Source organism: Serinus canaria, chromosome 2 (genome assembly GCF_022539315.1).
Source record: "Serinus canaria isolate serCan28SL12 chromosome 2, serCan2020, whole genome shotgun sequence".
Classification (NCBI taxonomy): Eukaryota; Metazoa; Chordata; class Aves; order Passeriformes; family Fringillidae; genus Serinus; species Serinus canaria.
In genome coordinates this window covers 50,480,581-50,501,745 of record NC_066315.1, presented here as the reverse complement: position 1 = coordinate 50,501,745, position 21,165 = coordinate 50,480,581, and the positions used below count along the sequence as shown (strand labels likewise).

At 37.5% G+C, this 21,165-nt stretch overlaps 1 protein-coding gene across 8 annotated transcripts in view; it reads left to right on the top strand.

Annotated features, from left to right (window-relative positions):
- Positions 1 to 21,165, top strand: part of GOLGA4 (golgin A4) — a 78,082-nt gene that overhangs the window by 49,625 nt on the left and 7,292 nt on the right. For 6 of the 8 annotated variants that reach the window (XM_050971256.1, XM_018924030.3, XM_050971257.1 and 3 more), the window contains 7 exons: positions 1,403 to 5,481; positions 6,172 to 6,293; positions 7,455 to 7,585; positions 11,724 to 11,837; positions 18,449 to 18,469; positions 18,638 to 18,706; positions 19,354 to 19,429. In XM_050971256.1, the coding sequence (XP_050827213.1) occupies positions 1,403 to 5,481; positions 6,172 to 6,293; positions 7,455 to 7,585; positions 11,724 to 11,837; positions 18,449 to 18,469; positions 18,638 to 18,706; positions 19,354 to 19,429 (4,612 nt within the window). Of the gene's footprint in view, positions 1 to 1,402; positions 5,482 to 6,171; positions 6,294 to 7,454; positions 7,586 to 11,723; positions 11,838 to 18,448; positions 18,470 to 18,637; positions 18,707 to 19,353; positions 19,430 to 19,695; positions 21,118 to 21,165 lie in introns of all 8 variants that reach the window. The other 2 variants (XR_007776940.1, XR_007776939.1) reach the window with 2 other exon arrangements.

The following is a 21,165-nucleotide window of genomic DNA, read 5'->3' as shown; positions in this document are numbered from 1 at the left end:
TGTTACCTTAACAATTTAAGAAAGGAGTAACATTTAACAGCATTTAACCTATAAGTTAAAATTAGCAACTTAGCAAAGAAAACACTTAGCTGCATTCCACTTAGCTTATAACTCAATGACTTAACCTTATTACAGGTCTAACATACATAGATACCTAAGGTGCTCAAAAATCTAAGAAAGCAGCATTTCTCCTAGCTTTGCTATAGCATATGCTCCTGTGAATGCACACAGACATAAACAGTTAGTGCCAGCAAGGTGCCTGTGAAAAATTCCCCTGAAGGTACGTGAAATACTCACTTTGGATGCCTTTGCACCTCCCCAACAAGTGAAGGGTTGAGCCTTGAGGAGTGAGGGTGTTGGCCCTGTAATCATAATTTTTTTTGTCGATCCTCCAAGTACAAAAATCTTGACAGTGCACTATTCTGACAGGTGTCCCACTTAGAGGGAGATGGCTGATTGCAGCCTGCTGTGGTCCAGGAGAGCTCAAAGGGCCCCATTTTGGGACTGCTGTTTAATGAGATCACTAGAGAGTGGGCTTTAGTCATAACAATGTTTCATCGTGCCCACAGTTGTGTTGGCACTTTCTTTAATAGGGTGAGAACAGGGATTTTATGCCATTCAGGCAAGAAAAATAGTTTCCAGTGCTGTTCGTAGGGAAAACCTGAGCTTGTTAGACAGCAGCAGTTCCTGGGAATAGACAGGGTGTTTGATAAGCTTGGGAAGAGCTGAGTCCAGATACTATTTTTTCCAAGGCCGAGGCCTAACGAACATTTCTCAGATATCAGTGCAGCCTGAGAGGAGGGGGGAGTGCACCACCACAGTAAGCAAAAAAATTTGCTAAAGGTTTTGAAGTGTTCATTGCTTTATGTAATAAGTAAGACTGTATTTTCTGCTAATGCAAGTTTGTACATTATTCCACCACTCCCAGATATTTGTTTCAAAGTTTTGCCTAAAGAAACATTAAAGCTTTACAGCAACATTTCCATGGGAGGTAGAATTATGATAAATCAATAGGCACATACAAAACTCCATAATACTATTGTAAATTCCCTATATTTTTCATCCTATATGTTGGTACTTTAGTTTAAGAAGAAAATGTGAACATACCTCTCATAAATATCCCTACTTACTTTATTTGAATTAGTTCCATTGTTTTTAGTTTTTTGTGTTTCTTTTCACTGTAGTGAGATAGGGAGTTTTTTATTAATTAGCTAACTCTCCATAATAGAAGCAAAAATGAGAACAAACCAGATGAATGGAAAGCTTATTTAAGAAGTTGACATTCACTAAAAATAATGGAATAAATAACCTGGAGTTATGTGAACCTGGTAAGATTTTTAAAAGATTAATCAAATTTTTACCTTTTGAATATTCATGTTCTTTTAAAACTGTATTCTAACAGAGGATTCTTGAACTGGAAAGCTCTCTTGCAAAGTATTTGCAAGATGACAGAAAGCAGTCGGAGGAATTAAATACTCTCATAGCATCTGAAAAAACCCAGCACAGTAAGGAAATCAATGATATGGCTGAAAAACACAATAAAGAACTAGAGAATGTGAAACAGCAGCAAGAAAAGTTTTGGACAGAAAAACTTGAAATTTTAAAGCAACAACAAATAACTGAAATAGAAGAAATAAGAGGGAAACAACAACAAGAGATACAAACCATTTTAAAAGAGAAAGAAACAATTTTCTGTGCACACATAGAAGAGATGAATGAAAAAACATTAGAAAAACTTGATGTGAAACAAACAGAATTAGAAGCACTGTCTTCTGAGCTATCAGAAGCACTAAAAATACGTCATGATTTAGAGCAAGAGCTCTCAGAATTAAATATTAAAGTGTGTGAAGCTAAGCAAGAATTGAAAGGAAAGTTGGAAGAAGAGAGGAAACGGCACAATGAAGTGATTGAAACAATGTTAAAAGAGCATGAAATGTCTATTCAAGGTGTTGAGAAGATACTCAAAGAGGAACTCAACAAGCTCAAACAATCACTGGAGGAGAAGGACAGACATTTGGAGGAGTTAAAAGCACATGAACGGAAAATGAAGGAATCTGCAGAAAGATCTGAGGCTGAACTTTTCCAAGTGTCTGCGAAGCTAGAGGAGCAAAGAATCGAAAATGTACAGAAAATAACCATTCTAACACAGCAGTATGAATGTCAACTGAAGGACCTACAGAGAAAGGCTGATAAGATGAAGAGAAGTCTGACTGAGAAGGAAAATGAAATGGAGCACATGAAGAAGTTACAGAACAAGCAAGTGGAAGAGCTTAAACAGAAACTGTTAGTTGCAGAGGAGAGAATTAGTGCTTTACAAGGAGAGTATGAAAGTAAACTAAAATGTCAGGAGAAGAAAGTGGAGAAAATGAAACAGAAATCAAAAGATATCCAGGAAACTTTCAAAAGTAAACTTGCTGAGCAGGAAGCTAAACTTAAAAAAGAGCTTGAAAACAAGCAGTTGGAATTCAGCCAGAAAGAGAGTGAATTTAATACTAAAATTTTGGAAATGGCACATGCCAGCTCATCTGGAATTAATGATGCAGTGTCAAAACTGGAATCTAATCAGAAAGAGCAACTAGACAGTCTTGCTGAGGACCACATGAGGAAATTGGAAGAAGTAATCCAAAGCTGGGAAAAGAAACTTAATCAGCAGATTGAAGAGCTCAAGGAACAACATGCTATGGAACTGCAAGAGAAAGAACAGGAAATTGGAGACCTGAAACAGAAGCTTTTAATCTTCAGTGCTGAAAAGGAGAACTCTAGAACAGAAATAATCCAACTGAAGAAAGAACAAGTGAAAAGGGAAGAATGCCTGAAGGAGTTACAAGAACAGCTAAGGCAGTCAGTGGCTAAGGTGAGTGGTTTGTCAGATAAGGAAAGTGACATGAAAACACAGTTGAAAAAACTGGAAAGTGATCTTAAGCAGTCTCTGAAACAGCAGACAGGACTTCAGGAACAACGCAGTAAACAGAAGGCAGTTGAAGAGAAGGACAAAGCCACAATTACTGAGCTGGCTGATACACTGAGAATCCTTGAAGAAAAACTCCAAACTGTGCTATCTTCTCAGTATAAAGATAATGAAAATGATGACAAAAAAATAGAGTCAATTTGGTTAAAAGAAACTGAGTTTAAAAGGTTGTCAGGAGAACTTACAGCCCAGTTAGATGCTTGGAAGAATGCTGAAGCTTCATTGCAAATAAAAGGCAATGAATTAATTGAAAAATGCAATGAAAAAATTGGCCTAATAACATGTAAAATTGCAGACTGTGAGCGCCAAACTGCAAAGGTTAAAGAAGCAATATTAATCAAAACAAGTAAGATAACTGAATTAGAAGCTCAACTTAGGGAAATAACAGAGCATCATTCTGCTTCTACTACTTCTTTGCAAAAGTCAATGCAAGAACTGCAGAAGAAGGACAATTTAATTATGTCCATGAGAACTGACATTGCAGGACTTGTAACAGAAAATAAACAACTGCAAAAAGAGGGAGGGCATCAGCAGCAAGCAGCATCAGAGAAAGAAACTTGCATAACACAGATGAGGAAAGAGTTATCTGAAAATATCAATGCTGTCACATCAGTGAGGGAAGAACTCCAGGAAAACCAATCTGAAGTGTCTGCTCTCAACAAAACAGTTAATGACCTTAATGTTAGACTTGAAAGCACAGTAACTTTAAGAGAGAAGGAAGCAGCCATATCTCTGTTAAGCAACCAATATCAAGAGGATCGGTTGCAGTTGTTAAATCAAGTAGAAGAATTATCATCCAGAGTTGAGATGCTGAATCAAGAAAAAGCATCAGCTCTTGATCAGATAGACCATTGCACAGCCCAGCTGTCAGAGTGGAAGATGAAAGCACAAACCAAGTTTACACAAAATCATGATACTATCAAAGATTTGCAGAGCAAACTTGAATTAAGCAATACTGAAGCCAATAAAAAAGATGAAGAGCTAAATAAACTGAAGGAACAGCTGGCTAAACAAAGCAGGAATCTTGATAGTTTAAAAAGTGAATTGGAACAAAAGCAAAACAGGAGGGAAGAGGAAGAAAGTGAGTTAGCTTCAAAGTTAAAAAAACAAGCAGCAAAAATTGCTGAACTAGAAAAAGACATTGCTCAGAAAACCTTAGAAAATAATTCCTTGGTGGAGGAACTTAAAAAGTGTAATGAACAAAAAAACACAGAGAAAAAAGAAATAGCTTGGCAACTCCATCAGGCAGAGAAGGTGGCTTTTGAAAAGGAGAATAGGTTTGAGAAGGCTGAAGAAAAAGTGCTTAATCTTGAAAAGCAAATAAGTTCACTGAAAGCTGATTTTGAAGCAAAGGAGAAGGAATTTGATCAAATGAAGTCAGTGATACTTAAAAAGAAAGAGGAAGAACTGAAAGAATTAGAAGAGAGACTGAATGCAGAGAACAGCACTAAGCTAGCTGATCTGAAAAAGAAGGCAGAGCAAAAAATAGGTTCTATTAGGAAGCAGTTACTGTCTCAGATGGAAGAAAAGGAACAGCAATTTAAGCAAGATAGGGATGATCAGTTAAGAAAGTTGGAGCAGAAAGTACAGGAGAGAGAAGCCAAAATTGAGTCCTTAGAAGAAAAAATTAAGTCAACAAGAGATTCCACAGAATTAGAGAAGGAGATGCTAGAAAAAGTAGAGAGTGTAAAAGCTGCTGTGGAACAAGAAAAAAATAACTTACTTGAGAGTGTTCAACAGACATACAAAGAGAAAATGCAGGTGTTACAGAAGGGCTTAACTGAAAAAGATGCATTATTACAGAAGTATGAGAAAGAACAACAAGAGAGTAATGACTGTCATCTAGAACTGCAAAACAAACAGAAAGAACTCCTTAAAAAACTAGAATGTGTTGAGAAGAGCCATCAGGAAGAGCAGGTTAGGACAAAAAGTCTCAGGAAAGAACTTGAGGAGCAAACCAAAAAATATTCATTGTTAGTGGATGAGCATGCTTGTTGTGGCAGTGTTTTAGCAAGCAGTAGGGAAGAATTGAAAGTTAAAGAACAAAAATATCTTGATATGGAGAATATAATTGGAGACTTACAGAAAAAAATGCAGGAGAAGGAGGCAGTCAGTCAGTCTTTAGAACAGAAGATAAAAGAGTTAGAAAATAATATAGTGAAGAAAATGGAAGTGCTTAAGATTGAGAAGGAAGATATGACTTTAAGATATGAAGAAAAGCTAAAATGTCTACAGCAACAGTTGGGTGAAAAAAATGACAGTCTGAAAGCTTTTGAGGAAAATGCTGAAGAAAAGTCCAGATCTGTTTTGGAGCTGCAGAAGTTACTAGTGGATATGCAGAACCAGCAGAAGGACTTACAGACTAAACTGGAAGAGACTGAAGGGGAGAAACAGAAACTACGCAAAGAGGTGAATAATCTTCAAAAAGACATACGTACTCTGCGAAAGGAACATCAGCAAGAGCTTGACATAGTAAAGAAAGAGTCGTTAGAGGAAATGGAGCAAAAAATCAGGTAAATTCTTTATTCCTGTCTGTGTTACAATTTCCGTACTTTATCTCTAGCCACTAAAACCTCAAGAATACTTTTCTAAAGCTCAGTTTGCAACAAGGAAATAATGACTGATGTTTTTCTTTAATTGTTCTAAATAGACTTAGAGAAACAGAAGGAAAAGAGGTTTGACATTTGGCAGAGTAATACCATTTCTGATCTGTTTCAGTGATGGTAATTTTCAACATTGCTGAAGCATATAATATAATTCTATTTTTCTCAAACAGGAAACGAAGTTTATTGAAACTTAGTACTGAGAGCTTCATGTTCAGTTGATATCAAAATTGTTCATATGTACTGCACAAAATGCAGTGCACTGCTTAGCACTTTTAATAGTTTCTCAAACAACTCTAAAAAGTCCCTAAAAATTGTTTTATGGCATATTCTTTTCTTTCAGTTCTTCAACTTCCTCAGCAAAAACTCCATATCTTTGGAGTAGTTCAATTCTGGGTTGTTTTTAAATGAAACACCTATGCCTACCAGTGGAATTAGATAGGAGAGGAAGATAAAGCCTCCATGAATCTCACAGAATTCATACAATTCAAAACCATCCTCTTCTAAAATAGTTTTCAAGAAATTCCCAGATCTGTTGCCTTGCCTTGTGTTTTCACACAGTCTTTAAATGTTATATTTCCTTGCTGTATTTTTGTACAGATGTGAACAAGAAGACATTGAGTTAAAGCACAACTCCACCTTAAAGCAGTTAATAAGAGAGTTCAATACCCAGTTGGCTCAAAAAGAGAGAGAATTGGAAACAGCAGTAAAAGAGACAATCAGTAAGTGCAATATTAATATAACTGTAATCAGTAAAATAGTCAGAGAATTTAATCTTCAGTTATTGCTGTTTTGAGGGAGGGATTTTACCTGTGATTGTGATAAACACAACATGTGTTTTATGAATGTCTAGAGAACTTAGGGAAATAACTTGTCTTGCTCAGGAAATAACTTAAATATTAATTGTAGTACAATTAGGAAAATGCATATGTAGCTGTTCTGCAGGATGGATCTTTGATCTAGCACTCTTTACTCCTGCCATGGCAAGAGTTACCCATAATAGCCAGAGGTGCCTATCTTTCTGTCATATATATAAAAGAAAAGAAAATGAGAGTAGAATTTTGAAGGTGAAAGTGCATTGGTAAGTTTCCATTGCAATGCTACTTTGTCTCCGGTAGTAAAAACTTCGACTTTCCATTTTTGAATATATGGCACCTGGAGAGAAACTTACCTTTTAGAGACACTTAGATCCATATAGGAATCAGAATTGCGTTTTCTTAGCTGCATCTTGCAGACTTCATTCACTAACCACTAACAGGTACCAACTGGATATGATGTCTGATTGTAACACAATGTGATTATAGCTAGAGTACAACATATTTCGTCTTCTCAGTCTTTTGCCACCATAGTGTAACTTGGAGATTAGAAAAGTGAGAAAAAGGTGTGGTTTGATTCCAGTTACTAGAAGTACACCTACAGGGGAGGAGTTTCTGAAGATTGCAAAAGCTTCAGTTACATCTCTAGATAGAACAGGAGATAGAATTAGTTAATGAATATAGGTTGTCATCTTCTAGAAGCTAGTTCCAGCACCAGGTAGAAAAAATTTCTCCAGGTACCAAACTGCAGACAGCAAATTTTGTACATGTTAGGATCAAGGGACATAATAGTAACTGATAGTGTGGAAAAAATGAATTTTCCTGGCAAGTTTTCCTTACAGTTACTTTAAAAAAAAAAATTAAATGTAGTAAGTCCCACACTTCCTTTTCTAGAGAATATTCTGTATCATTGTAATTTGTACTCCTGAGATTTTTGAATAGAACAAAATTTCCATCAGCAGTTCTGGACTTGTTATCAGTTATGACATAATTAAAAAAAAAACCAAAACAAAACCAAAACCATGCTTTTTTTAATATTGCCTAACTTTTTTTTTTTTTTTTTTGTAGGTAAAGCCCAGGAGGTAGAAAATGAATTAATAGAAAATCATCACATAGAGACAACACAGTTGCATAAAAAAATTGTTGAAAAAGAGGATGATCTAAAAAGAACTGTGAAAAAATATGAAGAAATCCTTGAGGTACCTTTTGAGAAGTGATATGACTACATAAATTTCAAAATTACTCTTTTTTGATAGCATATATAGATAGAAAAATTGTAGTTCTTTCTAGTAAAGCTCTTACTGCTTGAATTACACTTGATATATCTGGTGACTCAGCTTGCAATTAAAATATTTGTTTCTGTAGTTTATGGGCATGAAAGAACATCATAAATTAAACCCTAACTTTGATCATTCAATAAAAATTAGGTGGCTAAGTCCTTACCTCCTTGCAGTTTGTGTGCCAGACTAGAATGAGAAAACTGAGTGGCATTTAAGCATTTAGTAGAATTGTGGTGGTGGTGGTGTATTGTTTTTTATAAATACAGTGTTTATGGGGCAGTCTCACTCTCTATCTCCTTCCTCTGATGTCCTCCTGAGGTTGGTGCCATGAAAAGTTAAAGTAAGGTTCTGTTCCATGCAGGGTGCAGTGTGTTTGCATAGTTTTTATACTAGTAAAGATTTCTTTTTTTTGCTTGCAATGAACAGGTTTTCTCCATGATATTTGCAGGTAGACATACTTTTTCTCTAGTAGCATTTCAACCAGAAGTTACCAGCCAATTTCAGTTTAAGTATACTTTACCAAGGATACCTCTTGCTTTAGCCAAGTAAATTTTCCCTGTCAAAAACATTAAATGGTTTTCAGTGCTAGACTCTACATCATATTAGAATGCAGGCTTTAAATTTGTTAATCTTAGTCATCTTTGCACAAACAATGTAATAAAAGAGACTTTTCCATGAATAGAGCCAGCAGTAATAGATGTAAGTGGACTGTTTTGTGATCAGTTACCAGTTCAAAGATCTATGCACTTAACATTACTGAGTGCTTCATACTAAAAATTTCAAACATGTAAGCAGGCTGTTATGTTTCACTCTGATTTTTGAACTTCTAGCGGGATGAATAGAGTTAGCACGGTTTTACCCTTAGAGTCCCCATCTTTTGTTTCCTAATTTAGAAAAATTGATTGATATTAAAAAACAAGGTTGCTTTTTGGGGGTTCTGGGGGGTTTTTTGGTTGCTTTTTTTTCTTTTGTTTTTGTGGGTTTTTTAGGTTTTTTGGGGGTTTTGTGTGTGTGTGTGTGTGTGTGTGTTTTGTTTGTTTGTTTGTGGTTTTTGTTTTGTTTTGTTTTGTAGGGGTTTTTTTCATACCATAGATCTAAATTCTGCATTTCTGGAGGATTTAAATTTTTCTTATCTCAGTGTGCAGTGTGTTGCCATTCGGGTCCTTACTTTATAGGCCCAGATAGGTATGTGATTTCAACTCATGCAGGTGTAATTCCTTTGTGTTTTCTGCTCCTTTCATCCTTAATGTCAGAAACAAGTATGGTGTAGTCATTGTATGATCTTGAAGGTTTAGGCTAATTTGAATTGAAGGACATGAACACTGTCCTTTTTTGCATCTCACTGAAGATAGCAATGACAGTTACCTGGAACTGAAATAAACTGTAGTTTGATGTTTTAAATTACAGAATACATGGGTATTCTATATATCTGTCTTTCATAGTTATATGTGTTAGTGTTTTATTTCTGTTATTTTAGGGAATTGAAAAAAAAAGTAAGTTTTTTTCCTGAAAGAAGTATTGCAAGTATCTCAAAAGTTGAGAAATATTTATGTTAAATTGGATGTATATCATGCTCATTGACATCTCTGATAGAAATAGGAACATACACATCACCAGATTTAACCTAAAGTTACCAGTTATCACCTCACTTATACTTGACTTGGCTTATGATGTGTTTGACAAATTTCATATGGTGCAGAGAAGTTTGTCTCAAATTGTAAGAAGATGAAACAAAAATAAAGCCAATTGCAAGAATGAATCTCGCTCATCTAGCTTTGATACTCTGTTGCATTTTAAACATGGTTGATGCTAAAAATTGTCTAACTTGGTTTATTTATCCTTGAAGACAAGCAAGAATCATTCCATCTGTTAAACTTAATATGATTTGCTTGTGAAGTGCTCCACTTTTGCTTTATGTGTTGTTTTCTTTTATGCAAACTTTTATCACATAAGATTTCATGAAAGTCTCCCTAATTAAAGGATTTTTAGATCAGCATAGCTAGGGAGCTAAGTATTTTTTCTTCAGATAAAGTATGTCATTAGAGAAAAATTGAATGCTGTTTTCCAGCTAGTTTATTTTAAGCCTAGCTATGAGCTAAAAATAAAATACCTAACTTCAGTTATGTGTCTTTTCATTTGTTGTAATGCCTTCTATGAGAGTACAGGATAGGCTTTCTGATTAAGATTTGGGAAACTATAACTTTTTTGAAGTCTTAGTATATAACTGTAATTAAATCCAAATATCATCTAGCTTATTTTCAGAGTATGCCAGATGCTATATGGAACAATATGTTCTTACTGTAAATGCAGATCAGTAGCATGTTAAAACCCCACTTGATCTCTAATAATTTTAAATTCAAAATAAAAATCTCTCTTCAGGGGTTTATCCAAATATTTGCTCATAGGTATGTCCCTTTTACAAAAGTGTCATTCATCATTTTGAGTTTAAATTCTTTTCAGCCTTTCAGTTATCTTTTATAACTAAGAATGAAGTGCATTCAATTGTGATTTATTAAATTAAACAGTTGTGTAAAAATTGTAAAATTTTAGATTCTTGGTTGGCAAAAAGTCAAAAAAGTCTGCAAAAGCCAGAACAACAACCATCACTATCCCTTAATATGCCAGGTATTGAAAATTTTTAAACTGGGGAGTATAACCCCAGTTTAAAAATACAAAAAGATAAATATAATATAAAAAAAGAAAAAATGTTTATAAATATAATATAAAAAAAGAGAAAATGTTTCTTAAAAAAAATTAATTATTAATCCAATTCCGAGGGCATAAAAAAATCATGGGAGTGAATAGAAGCTAACATTGTTTGGAGGTCATGATGTTTGAGCAAGGTTTTCCTTGAGCATGGATATTTTTTAAACTTTGAGGCTGCAAAAATTGCTCAGATACTGCATCATATTGCTCAGATACTGCATTGTACCCATTATTTGTGGGTAGATTTGCTTAATTTCTTTTTGGTGATGCATTCTGCACTGACGGGCTGCATGGGAAAGGTGTTTTATTCTTAAATCATGTGCAAGGAACACCTTAAAAATTGGTCTTAGAGGGAAGTAATTCTTTTATTAGTAATGGCATACCATAAGTCTTTTAAGCCTAGATCAGCTTTCTAGTCCTACACTTACTTTTTCAGAGAATAATCTGTATCATTATAATTTGTACTCCTGATATGTTTGAATAGAACAAAATTTCTATCAGCAGTGCTGGACTTATCAGTTAATTAATTGTACTCATTTGACTTGAAGTACTACTGTGTTAGTAGGGCCATCAGCTGACTGAGTGCCGTGTACAGTTAGCATGAGTGAAACTAGAGTTTGAGTTTTGTTCAGCAACAGAGATGTACACTAGGAATTGGAGTGCTGCTTTATAAGATCCCTAACGTATTCTCTCACAAAAAGCCCAGAGGGGACACAATTTTTAAAAATACTTGTTTTTGTGAAGTGTCAGATAGATGGATTAACTTCCTAGATTTAGGTCACTGTATTTTTCTCCTATACAGGAAGAGTTAATTTCCTCCCTACCATTCTTGTTACAGCTTCTTTCCTCTACACTGAATACTGCCTTCCAAATCCTTGAGAATGGGAAATAGTTGGTCATTGTTTTGGAAAATGCACTTAAAACTGCTTTCATAGGATCTTTGTGAGAGTGGCTGAGGAAAGGATTTAGGTCCTTGTCACTTTCATAATTAATTTTGTATTGTCATCTACCCCTTCCATGAAAGTCATGAACTTCATGCACTTTCTGGATTATACTCACATGCTGTTTTAATGCCCAAGAGAAATAGATCTTTTTTTCGAATTTAAAAAAATGTGACTGTAATCCTAGCTACGTAATCTTTATTGTTGGAGGCCTACAAAATCTTGTTAAGCACCAATTCTTTTTCTTGGTCTGTTCTGTAGGAGTATGGTGTATCTAGCTTTTATACAAATATCAAGCATATCCTTTCTGTGTATAGTATAACGTTTGTTGATTGTCTTATGTCCACCATAATTAAAGTTTTGAGTTAAATGATTCATTGTAAAAGTGATTTTTTGCCTGTATTTTGAAGTCTCGTGAAGAAGAGATGACAGCAAAAGTTCATGAGTTGCAGGCACAGCTGGAAGACTTGCAGAAGGAATACAAACGAAGGATTGTGGAAGAGGAACATTGCAACAGTGAAAAAGTGAGCTGGCACTGACATTTGTTTTTATATCTCTAAATGTGAAGTTCTTGGTCCATGGGAAATTCTGTAGTTTATTCCTAACTGGACTTTATTTATGTATCTGGTCTTCACTTTCACAAACAAAATGAGTCTCTTTAGAGAGTGCGATATTTGGTACTACCTTTTTGATTGGTATGTTGAAAAGTGCAGTTCTGTTATTGTTATTAAGGTTGGGCTTTTTTGTCCTCTACATGTGTTTATCTTGATTTTACTGGAAGCCCTTTAGAAGGAAAGAAAATCCCATTAAGTAATTTTTAGAGTGATTTTTTAAAAATTCTCATTTCAGAGGTGTCTGAACTAGTGCCTTAAATATATCCTTTATGGATAGAGAGGCCTGTATTGAAAGAAGACTGCTTTCATTCTTTTGTCTTTCTGAGATTACACTTTAATTTGAAGAATTCTTTGGTGAAAATACTACTAGGTGTTATTATACTGAGGAAAGAAAAAGTGTATGAGTTGTTGAGTCATTGATGAGAATTCATATTGACCTTTCTTTTAATATTTTAATTTTTACAACAGGTAGCCCTGGGGAGAAAAAATTTATATATTTGACATTAGAAACCAAAAGTACAAATTATCTCACTGACCTAGTGTTTGTTACTTCTGCCTTGCATTTGTGTACAAAACCCTTTATATTACTTTCCCATGGTATGAGTTGTTTTCATAATACGAAAAGCAGAAATCTAAGACTGCCTTGTATTCTTAATTAACCCTTGTTCACCTACTGATAGTCTTACATAATCTTATTATCTAGAGAAAGATTCTTAAAGAGACTCCTAACTTCTAAAACATGATTATGAAAAGTCTGAAGAGTACTGGGGTAATGTGGGCCCTCTTTGGAAGAAAATGGGAAACCTGGCTACCCTGGACTGTGGTAATCCGTGTTTTTCCTGGGCCTTATATGAGTCCAATCTGGCTAGCATAAGACTCTAGCCCACACGGACCCGCATAGACAAAGGTAAAAGACGAGAGGCGCTCTTCTCCACGTGGGTGCAAGTATCCTGTTTATTGGCTTGGAGCAGGTCACAGGTGATGGGTCACCCAGGTACAAAAGAGAGGTTGGAACTCTCATACAGGAGGTTTTATACCCTAGGGGGTTGGGGGCGGGGGAGAGAGAACCGGAGCCAATGGGATACCACTGGGGAGGGGCGAAGCACCTGAGGGACAGACCAGGTGTGTATAACAGGGGGGGTGTGTGAGGGGGAGACCATGTGATGAGGGAGGGGGAAAACCCATCTACTTTACCCAACATGCTCAGTAGAAATTGCCATCACCAGTGCAACAACAACTAAATAAACTATTTAGTGCAATACAACACTGGACAAATAGTGGGCTGGGGTTCTCAACAACTTCTGTGCCTCTGTATTCCATGGCAAGTGCTCCAGCCATGCCACCCAAATGAAGAAAGGCAGCTTCAGGGACTGGGAGGACAAAGACCCTGAGCCCATTTGTCATGGTTTGACACTGGCCAAATGCAAGGCAACCATTAAAGCTACTTACTCACCCTCCCCTATCACAGCTGGGCAGAGGAGAAAAAAAATTTAGTGAAGGCTTCATGAGTTGAGATGAAGACCAGGAGAAAACACTCTAAGGGCAAAACAGGCTCAACTTAGACTTACAAAGTGAATTTATTACTAACAAAATCAGAAGTGGATAATGAGAAGTAAAAGAAACCCTTAAAAACACCTTTTCTTCCCCCAGCCCCTCCCTCCTTCCCAATGACAGCAGAGGGAGACAGGATGAGAGTTTTGCTCAGTTTGTCACCTGAAGTTTTCTTCTGCTGCTCAGGAAGAGGAGTCCATCCCTGCTCTCTGTGAGGTCCCTTCCCATGGGAGACACTTCTTTGTGAACTTCTCCAACCTGGTTTCAATCTCATGAGCAGCAGTTCTCCAAAAACTGCTCCCATAAGCAAACAGTCCTCACAAAACTGCTGCAGTGTAGGCCACTCTTCCACGGGGTGCAGTCCTCCAAGGACAGGCTGCTCCAGCCTGGAAGCAGGGGCCCCCTCTCTCCACCATGTCTCCCACTGGATCACAGCCTCCTCCAGGCATCCACCTGCTCCAGTGTGAGCGCCTCCCCCATGGGGTGTGGGTGGATCTCTGCACTCCCCATGAACCCCCATGGGCTGCAGGGGCATGGCTCCTTAACCATGGTCTTAACCACAGCCTGTAGAGGAATCTCGGCTCTGGCGCTTGGAGCACCTCCTGCCCCTCCTTCTCCACTGACCTTGGTGTCTCCATGTTGTTTCCCTCACATGTTCTCACCTTCTCTTCTTCTCTGCTGGAATTAAAACTGCACCACCACTTTGTTTTGATTTTCTTCTTAAATATGTTATCACAGAGGCATTATCATCATCTCTAATTGGCCCAGCCTTGGCATGTCCATCTTCAGGGCCATCAGAGATTGGCTCTGCTGGACATGGTGGAAACTTCCATCAGCTTCTCACAGAAGGCACCTCTGAAGCCCCACCACTACCAAAAACCAGGCTGAGCAAAACCAACACATCACTGTAGGATAGGATCAGGTTTGAGACCATCTAAGGAACCTGAATATGTACAAGTCCATGGGACCCAATGAGGTTCATGGGTCCTGAGAGAGCTGGAGATGAAGTTGCTGAGCCACTATCCATCATTTTTGAAAAATTGTATCAGTTGGGTAAGTTCCTGATGATTGGAAAAAGAGAAATATAACCCCTATTTTTAAAAAGGGGGGGAAACTGGAATATCAGTGAAACTACAGACCAGTCAGTCTCACCTCTGTGCTAGACAAGATCATAGAGCGGATTCTACTGGAAACTGTGTAAAGACACATAGGAAAAAAAGAAAAAAAGAGGTGACTGGTAACAGCCAAAATGGCTTTACAAAGGGGAGATCACACCTAACAAATTTGGTGACCTTCTCTGATGGGGCTACAGCATTGGTAGACAGGAGCAGAGCAGCTGACATTGTCTACCTGGACTAAATGCAAAGCATTTCACTCTTCTGCACATCCTTGTCTCCAGATTGGAGAGACAGGGATTTGATAGATGAACCAGTTGGTGGATACAGAACTGGCTGGATGGCCACACACACAGAGTTTGGGTTAATGGCTCATTGTCCACATGGAGACCAGTTACATGGAGAGGTTGCAACAGTGCTAAATAGAGTAGGATAATCACCTCTTTTGACTGATGATGCTTTTAATGCTGTCATGGGGTCAGTACTAGCTGAGGCTGATACTATTCAATATCTTTGTCAGTGACATAGACAGTCAAACCTGTCAGTGCTGAGTGCACCCTCAGCAAATTTGTTGAAAACACCAAGCTCTGTGGTGGTGCAATCAACACGATGGAGGGAAAGAGTAATACCATCCAGAGGGATCTCAACAGGCTTGAGAAGCAAACCTCATGAAGTTCCACAAAGCAAAATGCAAAGTCCTACACCTGGGTCACTGCAATCCCAGACACACCAATGACTTGGGCAGAGAAGTGATTGAGAGCAGCCATGGTAAGAAAGACCTGAGGGTGACAGGTGATGAAAAACTCAACATGAGCCAGCTGTGTGTGCCCACAGCTCAGAAAGCCAATCAAGTCCTGGGCTGCATCACAAGGAGCGTGGCCAGGAGGTCAAAGGAGGTGATTCTGCCCCTCTGCTCTCTGTGATCTGCTTGGAGTACTGTGAACAATTCTGGTGTCCCCAGCATAAGAAGGACATGGAACTGTTGGAGCAAGTCCAGAGGAGGGCCATGAAGTTTGTTAGAGGACTGGAGCACCTTCCCTATGAACACAGACTGAGAAAGCTGAGGCTGTTCAGCCTGGAGAAGAGAAGGCTGCATGGAGACCTCATGGCAAACTTCCAGTATCTGAAGGGGGCCTACTGCAGGGAAGCTGGAGAGAGACTTTTTATCAGGAACGGTAGTGAAAGGACAAGGAGTAAAAGGTGTAACTTGAAAGAGGGGATATTTAGAGTAGATGTTAGGAAGGAATTTTTGAGGGTGGTGAGACTGAACAGATTGCCCAGGGATGTTGTGGATGCCCCAACCCTGACAAGTGTTCAGTGTCAGGTTTTATAAGGCCTTGAGCAACCTCGTGTACTGGGAGGTGTCCCTGCCCATGGCAGGGGGTGTTGAGACTAGATGATCTTTAAGGTCCATTCCAACCTGTTAGCATTTTATGATTCCTCAGCTGTTCCCAGAAATGTATTAGATAGATGGGCAATGACCTGTTAACTATTTGAATATTGCAAATATTAAATGTCTAAAAGTGAATATGTTTACAATTAACAAAATGAACATTTAATTTTGCCTGTGTCTGAAATGTTGTCCACAGTTCTCCACTCCTTGGAGTTTCCACGGCAAACTTTGGAGAAACTCAAAGGAGTTCTCCAGGGTATAAGTGGGTACAAACCAGTTCAGAGAACTCCATCACTGATGAACAGCTTAGTTTTAAAGAATAAGGAGGTTTTATCTGTGGGGGAAGATGAGCAGGTTGTGTGGTAGTGCTGGTACTTAGATACAGTTAAAGCATCCATGTTCAAAGTAGTTGCAGAATAAGAATGCAGGTTTGTTGGTTTTTTTTTCCCCCGAGTGTATATGTGTGATTTCTCTAGAATACAGGCATCAGAATTTTTTGAGTCATTTTGAGAATTCCAACAAAATTCAAATTTAGCAAATTGTTTACCAGCTTTCTTTTGCATAGCTGATTCAACGAAATGTAAATGCCTTATTTGATATGATTCACAATGGTGAATTTGTCTCAAAACAATGAACTATTCTAATAGATTGTGCTGTGGAATTTGCACATAATTCCTGGTATATCTTCTGATCCAGTCAAAGCTCAAATATTTAGAGTAATGTAAGTGGGCTTTCAGTTCCTGTTTTATCGGTATTTCAGGATGTAATTCTTACTCTGACACAATCTGTTCTGGGGTCAAGAGGTAGTTTTCTTTTGTCCTACTTAGGAATTGAGTTTTTTTAAATTTTTACTCCTGTCTCAGTTTGTCTGTTGCCTGTGCTTGGTATGTTTGTAGGAAACTAATTTTGCTTTAACCTGGTTCAATAGTAATGCTACAATAGTAGTAATGCTACGATTTGCAATGGCTACAATAGCATATATAGGCAGCATTACAGAAATATATGAGAAAATTAGACAGGGCCTGTGGAACTTGCCAACATACCTGAACATAACTGTATAAATCCACATCTGGATTTTACATTCAAATGAATTATGTTTGCCATGGTATTTTTTGTCTCACTTGATTTCTTTTTTATTTTGTTGCTTTGCAACATTTTGGGTTTGTTTTTTTCTTTTACCCTTCAGCACTAGTAGTCAAGCAGTTTGAAGTCTTCCATTGACTTGATGCAACAAGTGGGCAACATATTTTGTTCTAAAATCAGAGACTCCCAAATCACAGAATTTTGTCTTATAAAACTTTCTGTGCTGCTTGTTGTCAGCCTAAACCAAGCATTACACATTAACATATCCACTTTGACGTGAAGTGTACCCTAGATATTGGACCAGTACTTCTCTATTGTGATAAAAAACTGACAAATACTAACAACCTTAAGTATTAATGTTTGGAGGTAAAGATGTCAGAAAGTGTCTCTCCATATCAGAAAATAAATGTCTGATTGAGGTTTTCAGAAGCAAGAATTTAACTTAGAGGTTTGAGATCCTTAGAGAAATAATTTTCTCCTATTTTTTGTTTGTGGAGTGTAGGAGACATCACAGATTTTTATCACACTGAAATGGGGAATAAATCTCCTTTTTGACACAATTGCAAAGACGCTTGGGAAGAAAAAAGTAATATTGACCCTGAGATCAGCTGAGTTGGTTAAAGCATGATGCTAATTATGCCAGAGTCACAGGTTTATCCCTGCATGGGTCATTCACTTTAAAAGTTGGACTCTGCTTCTTGTGGCTCCCTTTCAACTTACGATATTCCATGATTCTGTGAATACGTACCATTTCTGTGTTAAGGTTTAGCCTACTTTAAAAAAGAATTCACACATAAATAATTTGATGATGAAATGTTTATGCAGACTTGAGTTACGCCTATGACTACTGAAGCATTATTTTCCTTAAGAGTTGAAACACTGAAAGATAGAAATTTCAGCTTGGACTTTTTTCTGTACTTCATAAACATCTTTGCAAGATGTAGAGCTCATGAAGCTCTTAACTGAAGCTATTTTCAGGTATATGTTTGCATTTCCAAATGTGACTTGAATATTTAAGGGAAAACAAAATATTCTGAATAGTATTAATTGTAGTTAGGGCATCCTGTGATGTATTTCATACTCATTCAATTATTATTCATCTCCAATATGTATTTCATAAAGATTTGGAAATGCTAGGTTCTTAAAGTTTTATTTATGATGATTGATTACAGAATCAAATGAGATAATTTAAATATCAGCTTTATGTACTGTCAATACAAATAAGTTAAACTATTTATGAGACTAGTTGTTATTATTGGGTAATTTCAATTTTTGTCATCCTCAATTAATACACTGTATCAGAACTCAAATATTGATATTTCTTTCTCCAGTGCTTGATTTTTCATACATTGTAATCAAAATTTTTATTGTTGTTATAGGTCACAGTAACAGAACTGAAGGTAAGTCTTACATGTTATTTATTTTTCTCTATAATACTTTCATTGCAGAGCACTTTTAAAGCTGAAATACTGCTTGTAAGTTTGTGTGTGTTAAAAGGAGAAATAGCTTTATTGCAAAGGTACCTATGATATATTTTCATCAATTTCCATATATGTCTGTCTTTTCAGGCGCAACTTGCACAGAAGACAACACTAGTCAATGATTCAAAACTGAAGGAGCAAGAATTGAAAGAGCAGGTAAGGGTGACGTTGAATGAGTAAGAAGTATTCTTGTTTGATACTTGGTGTTTGCAATATTAAAAGGTTTGTTCTTTTCAAGTGATGATGTGGTACATCTCCATACAAGGTACTATGAATATAATAGACAGAAAAATAGTTTTTACTCATACTTGCTCTCAGAATATCTGTGTACTTTTTAAAGTATTCCTCTATCCCCTGAGAATAAAAACACCACACGCTTGTGATACTGGTTAGCAAAGCAATTGCACTGTGAAAAAGGGAACAGTGCACTTTATGAAATTCTGGAATTTTTTTTTCAAAACTAAACCTTTTTTGATATTTAAGTATAATTTTTGTTGTAAGCTATGTTATCTATAATATATATATATATATATATATATATATATATGCTTATTTATAAAATAGAAACATTAATATATAATATATGCCTAACATCTGCTATATATATTTCTATGTGTATATACAGGTGTGCAACATTGGGACAGTTTTTAATAATGCAGTTTTTAATGTTTTCCTTCCTTAAAAAGCAAATGTATTTTGCTTTTATAAAAGATTATATGTAGCTGGAAACTGCCTCAGTTATGCTTATTTTACCTGCTGTTTATGTTTAACACCATTTATCATGTCAACTGTTCTCTGTTTAGATTCATGTACTGGAAGACCGGCTGAAACATTATGAGAAAAATATGTATGTCACATCAGTTGGAACACCATATAGAGGTAAATACGTAGTTTTCATCTCAACTAAGTTTTTAGTTTGTTAGAAAGATACAGTTTGGTCTAGAAAATAAAATGTCAGTCTTTTTAAAACACTTACATAATGCACTTATGACATCCTTGCTTTCTCTTGTCTATTCTAATAAAGTTGGTGGGTGATTTCAGATGGCCAAATCTTTTTGGTCAAGCGTTTTGTTTGATGTTTTCTTTTTTATGTCATCCAGTTAAAAGAGTTCTGTATCACTGTTCTTAAGCTCTCTGCATTACAGGACCCAAGAGCATCCAGTAGACAGGGGCCGAGATGGGCACACCTACAGCAGGGCACAGGTGGGGACAGAAGGTCCCAGGCTGATCTGGTACACATCCCTTGGGCCCATGGCAGGACAGAGTGGGGGTCCTAGGAGGCTGGCCCCAGCCACCCAAGGCCTGTGAGCAGCCCCAGGACCCAGGAAGAAGTAGACTTGTGCTTCTCATGTACTGTCCTTTAAACACTGGTGGTTGGACACTTTGGAGATAGGGTATGGGCTTATGGACCTTCTCTCTGGTGGTTTACTGTTCCTCTCAGACTCTTTTAATGTTAGATAGAAAAACACACAGGGAATTGAACAGGTATTGCTCACCTCCAAAAGATTTGCAACTGTTTAGCTGAGGAGTGTGTACTGCATGAGACAGAGGGCTCAAGCATTGAGCCTTGCTAATGTTAGAGATGTGGGGTTTTGCCATCCTGTGCAGACCCATCTTAGCTGGATGAACTCAGAAGACTTTCAAAAATCACGTCACGCTTGCCTTTTGCAAGTTTGTGCAAATGATCAAAATATCTCAGGATGATCTGCCTCTCTCATGCCCTCAGAAGGTCTGTGCTTCCTTCCCTCAAGATGACTGAGCCAATGATGGAAGATGTGGGTATTCAGTACCTTCTGCTAGTGCAGGGCTGAGAAAAAATGTAATCAAGAATTTCCTCAGCATGTACTGGTAGGGAGAGAAGCAGGAAACATACTTCAGCTGGAAGGGACCAACATCAGTTTCATAGTCCAGTTGTGTGACCACTTCAGGGCTGATAAAAAGGTAAAGTATGTTTTTAAGGGCACTGTCCAAATGCCTCTTCAACACTGATAAACAGGCATCAACCACCTCTCCAGGAGGTCTGTTCCAGAGTTTGACACCCTCTTGGTAAAGAAATGTTTCTTCTCATCAAGTCTGAACTCCCCATGATAGATGAAGGTTTCAGCTGTTTTCCATGTGTCCTGGCACTGGGTACCAGGGAGAGGAGAGCAGTATCTGCCTATCAGCATCTCCTCAGGAAGCCGTAGAGAGCACTGAGGTCACCCCTCAGCCCCATCTCTCCAAATTAGACAAACCTGGACTACACAGCTGCTTCTCGGAGGACATGCCTGTCAGTACCTTATCCAGTAGCACAGGTACCCTCTGGATATGTTCATGTACCTTCCCAATCTTTTTAAATGGTGGGGCCCTGAACAGAACACAGTACTCAAGGTGAGGCTGCACTAATGCTAAATAGGATGGGATAATCACCTCTTTTGACCGACTGATGATGCTGTGTTTGATGCACTCCAGGATGAGGTTTGTCCTCTTGGCTGCCAAGGGCACATACACTGGTGACTCCTGTTGCATCTCCTGCCAACCAGCACCCCCAAATGCCTTTCTGAAGGGCTGCAGTTACTCCACCTAAGGTGCAGAATACAGCATTTATGCTTGTTTGGTTTTGTGCCATGATTGAA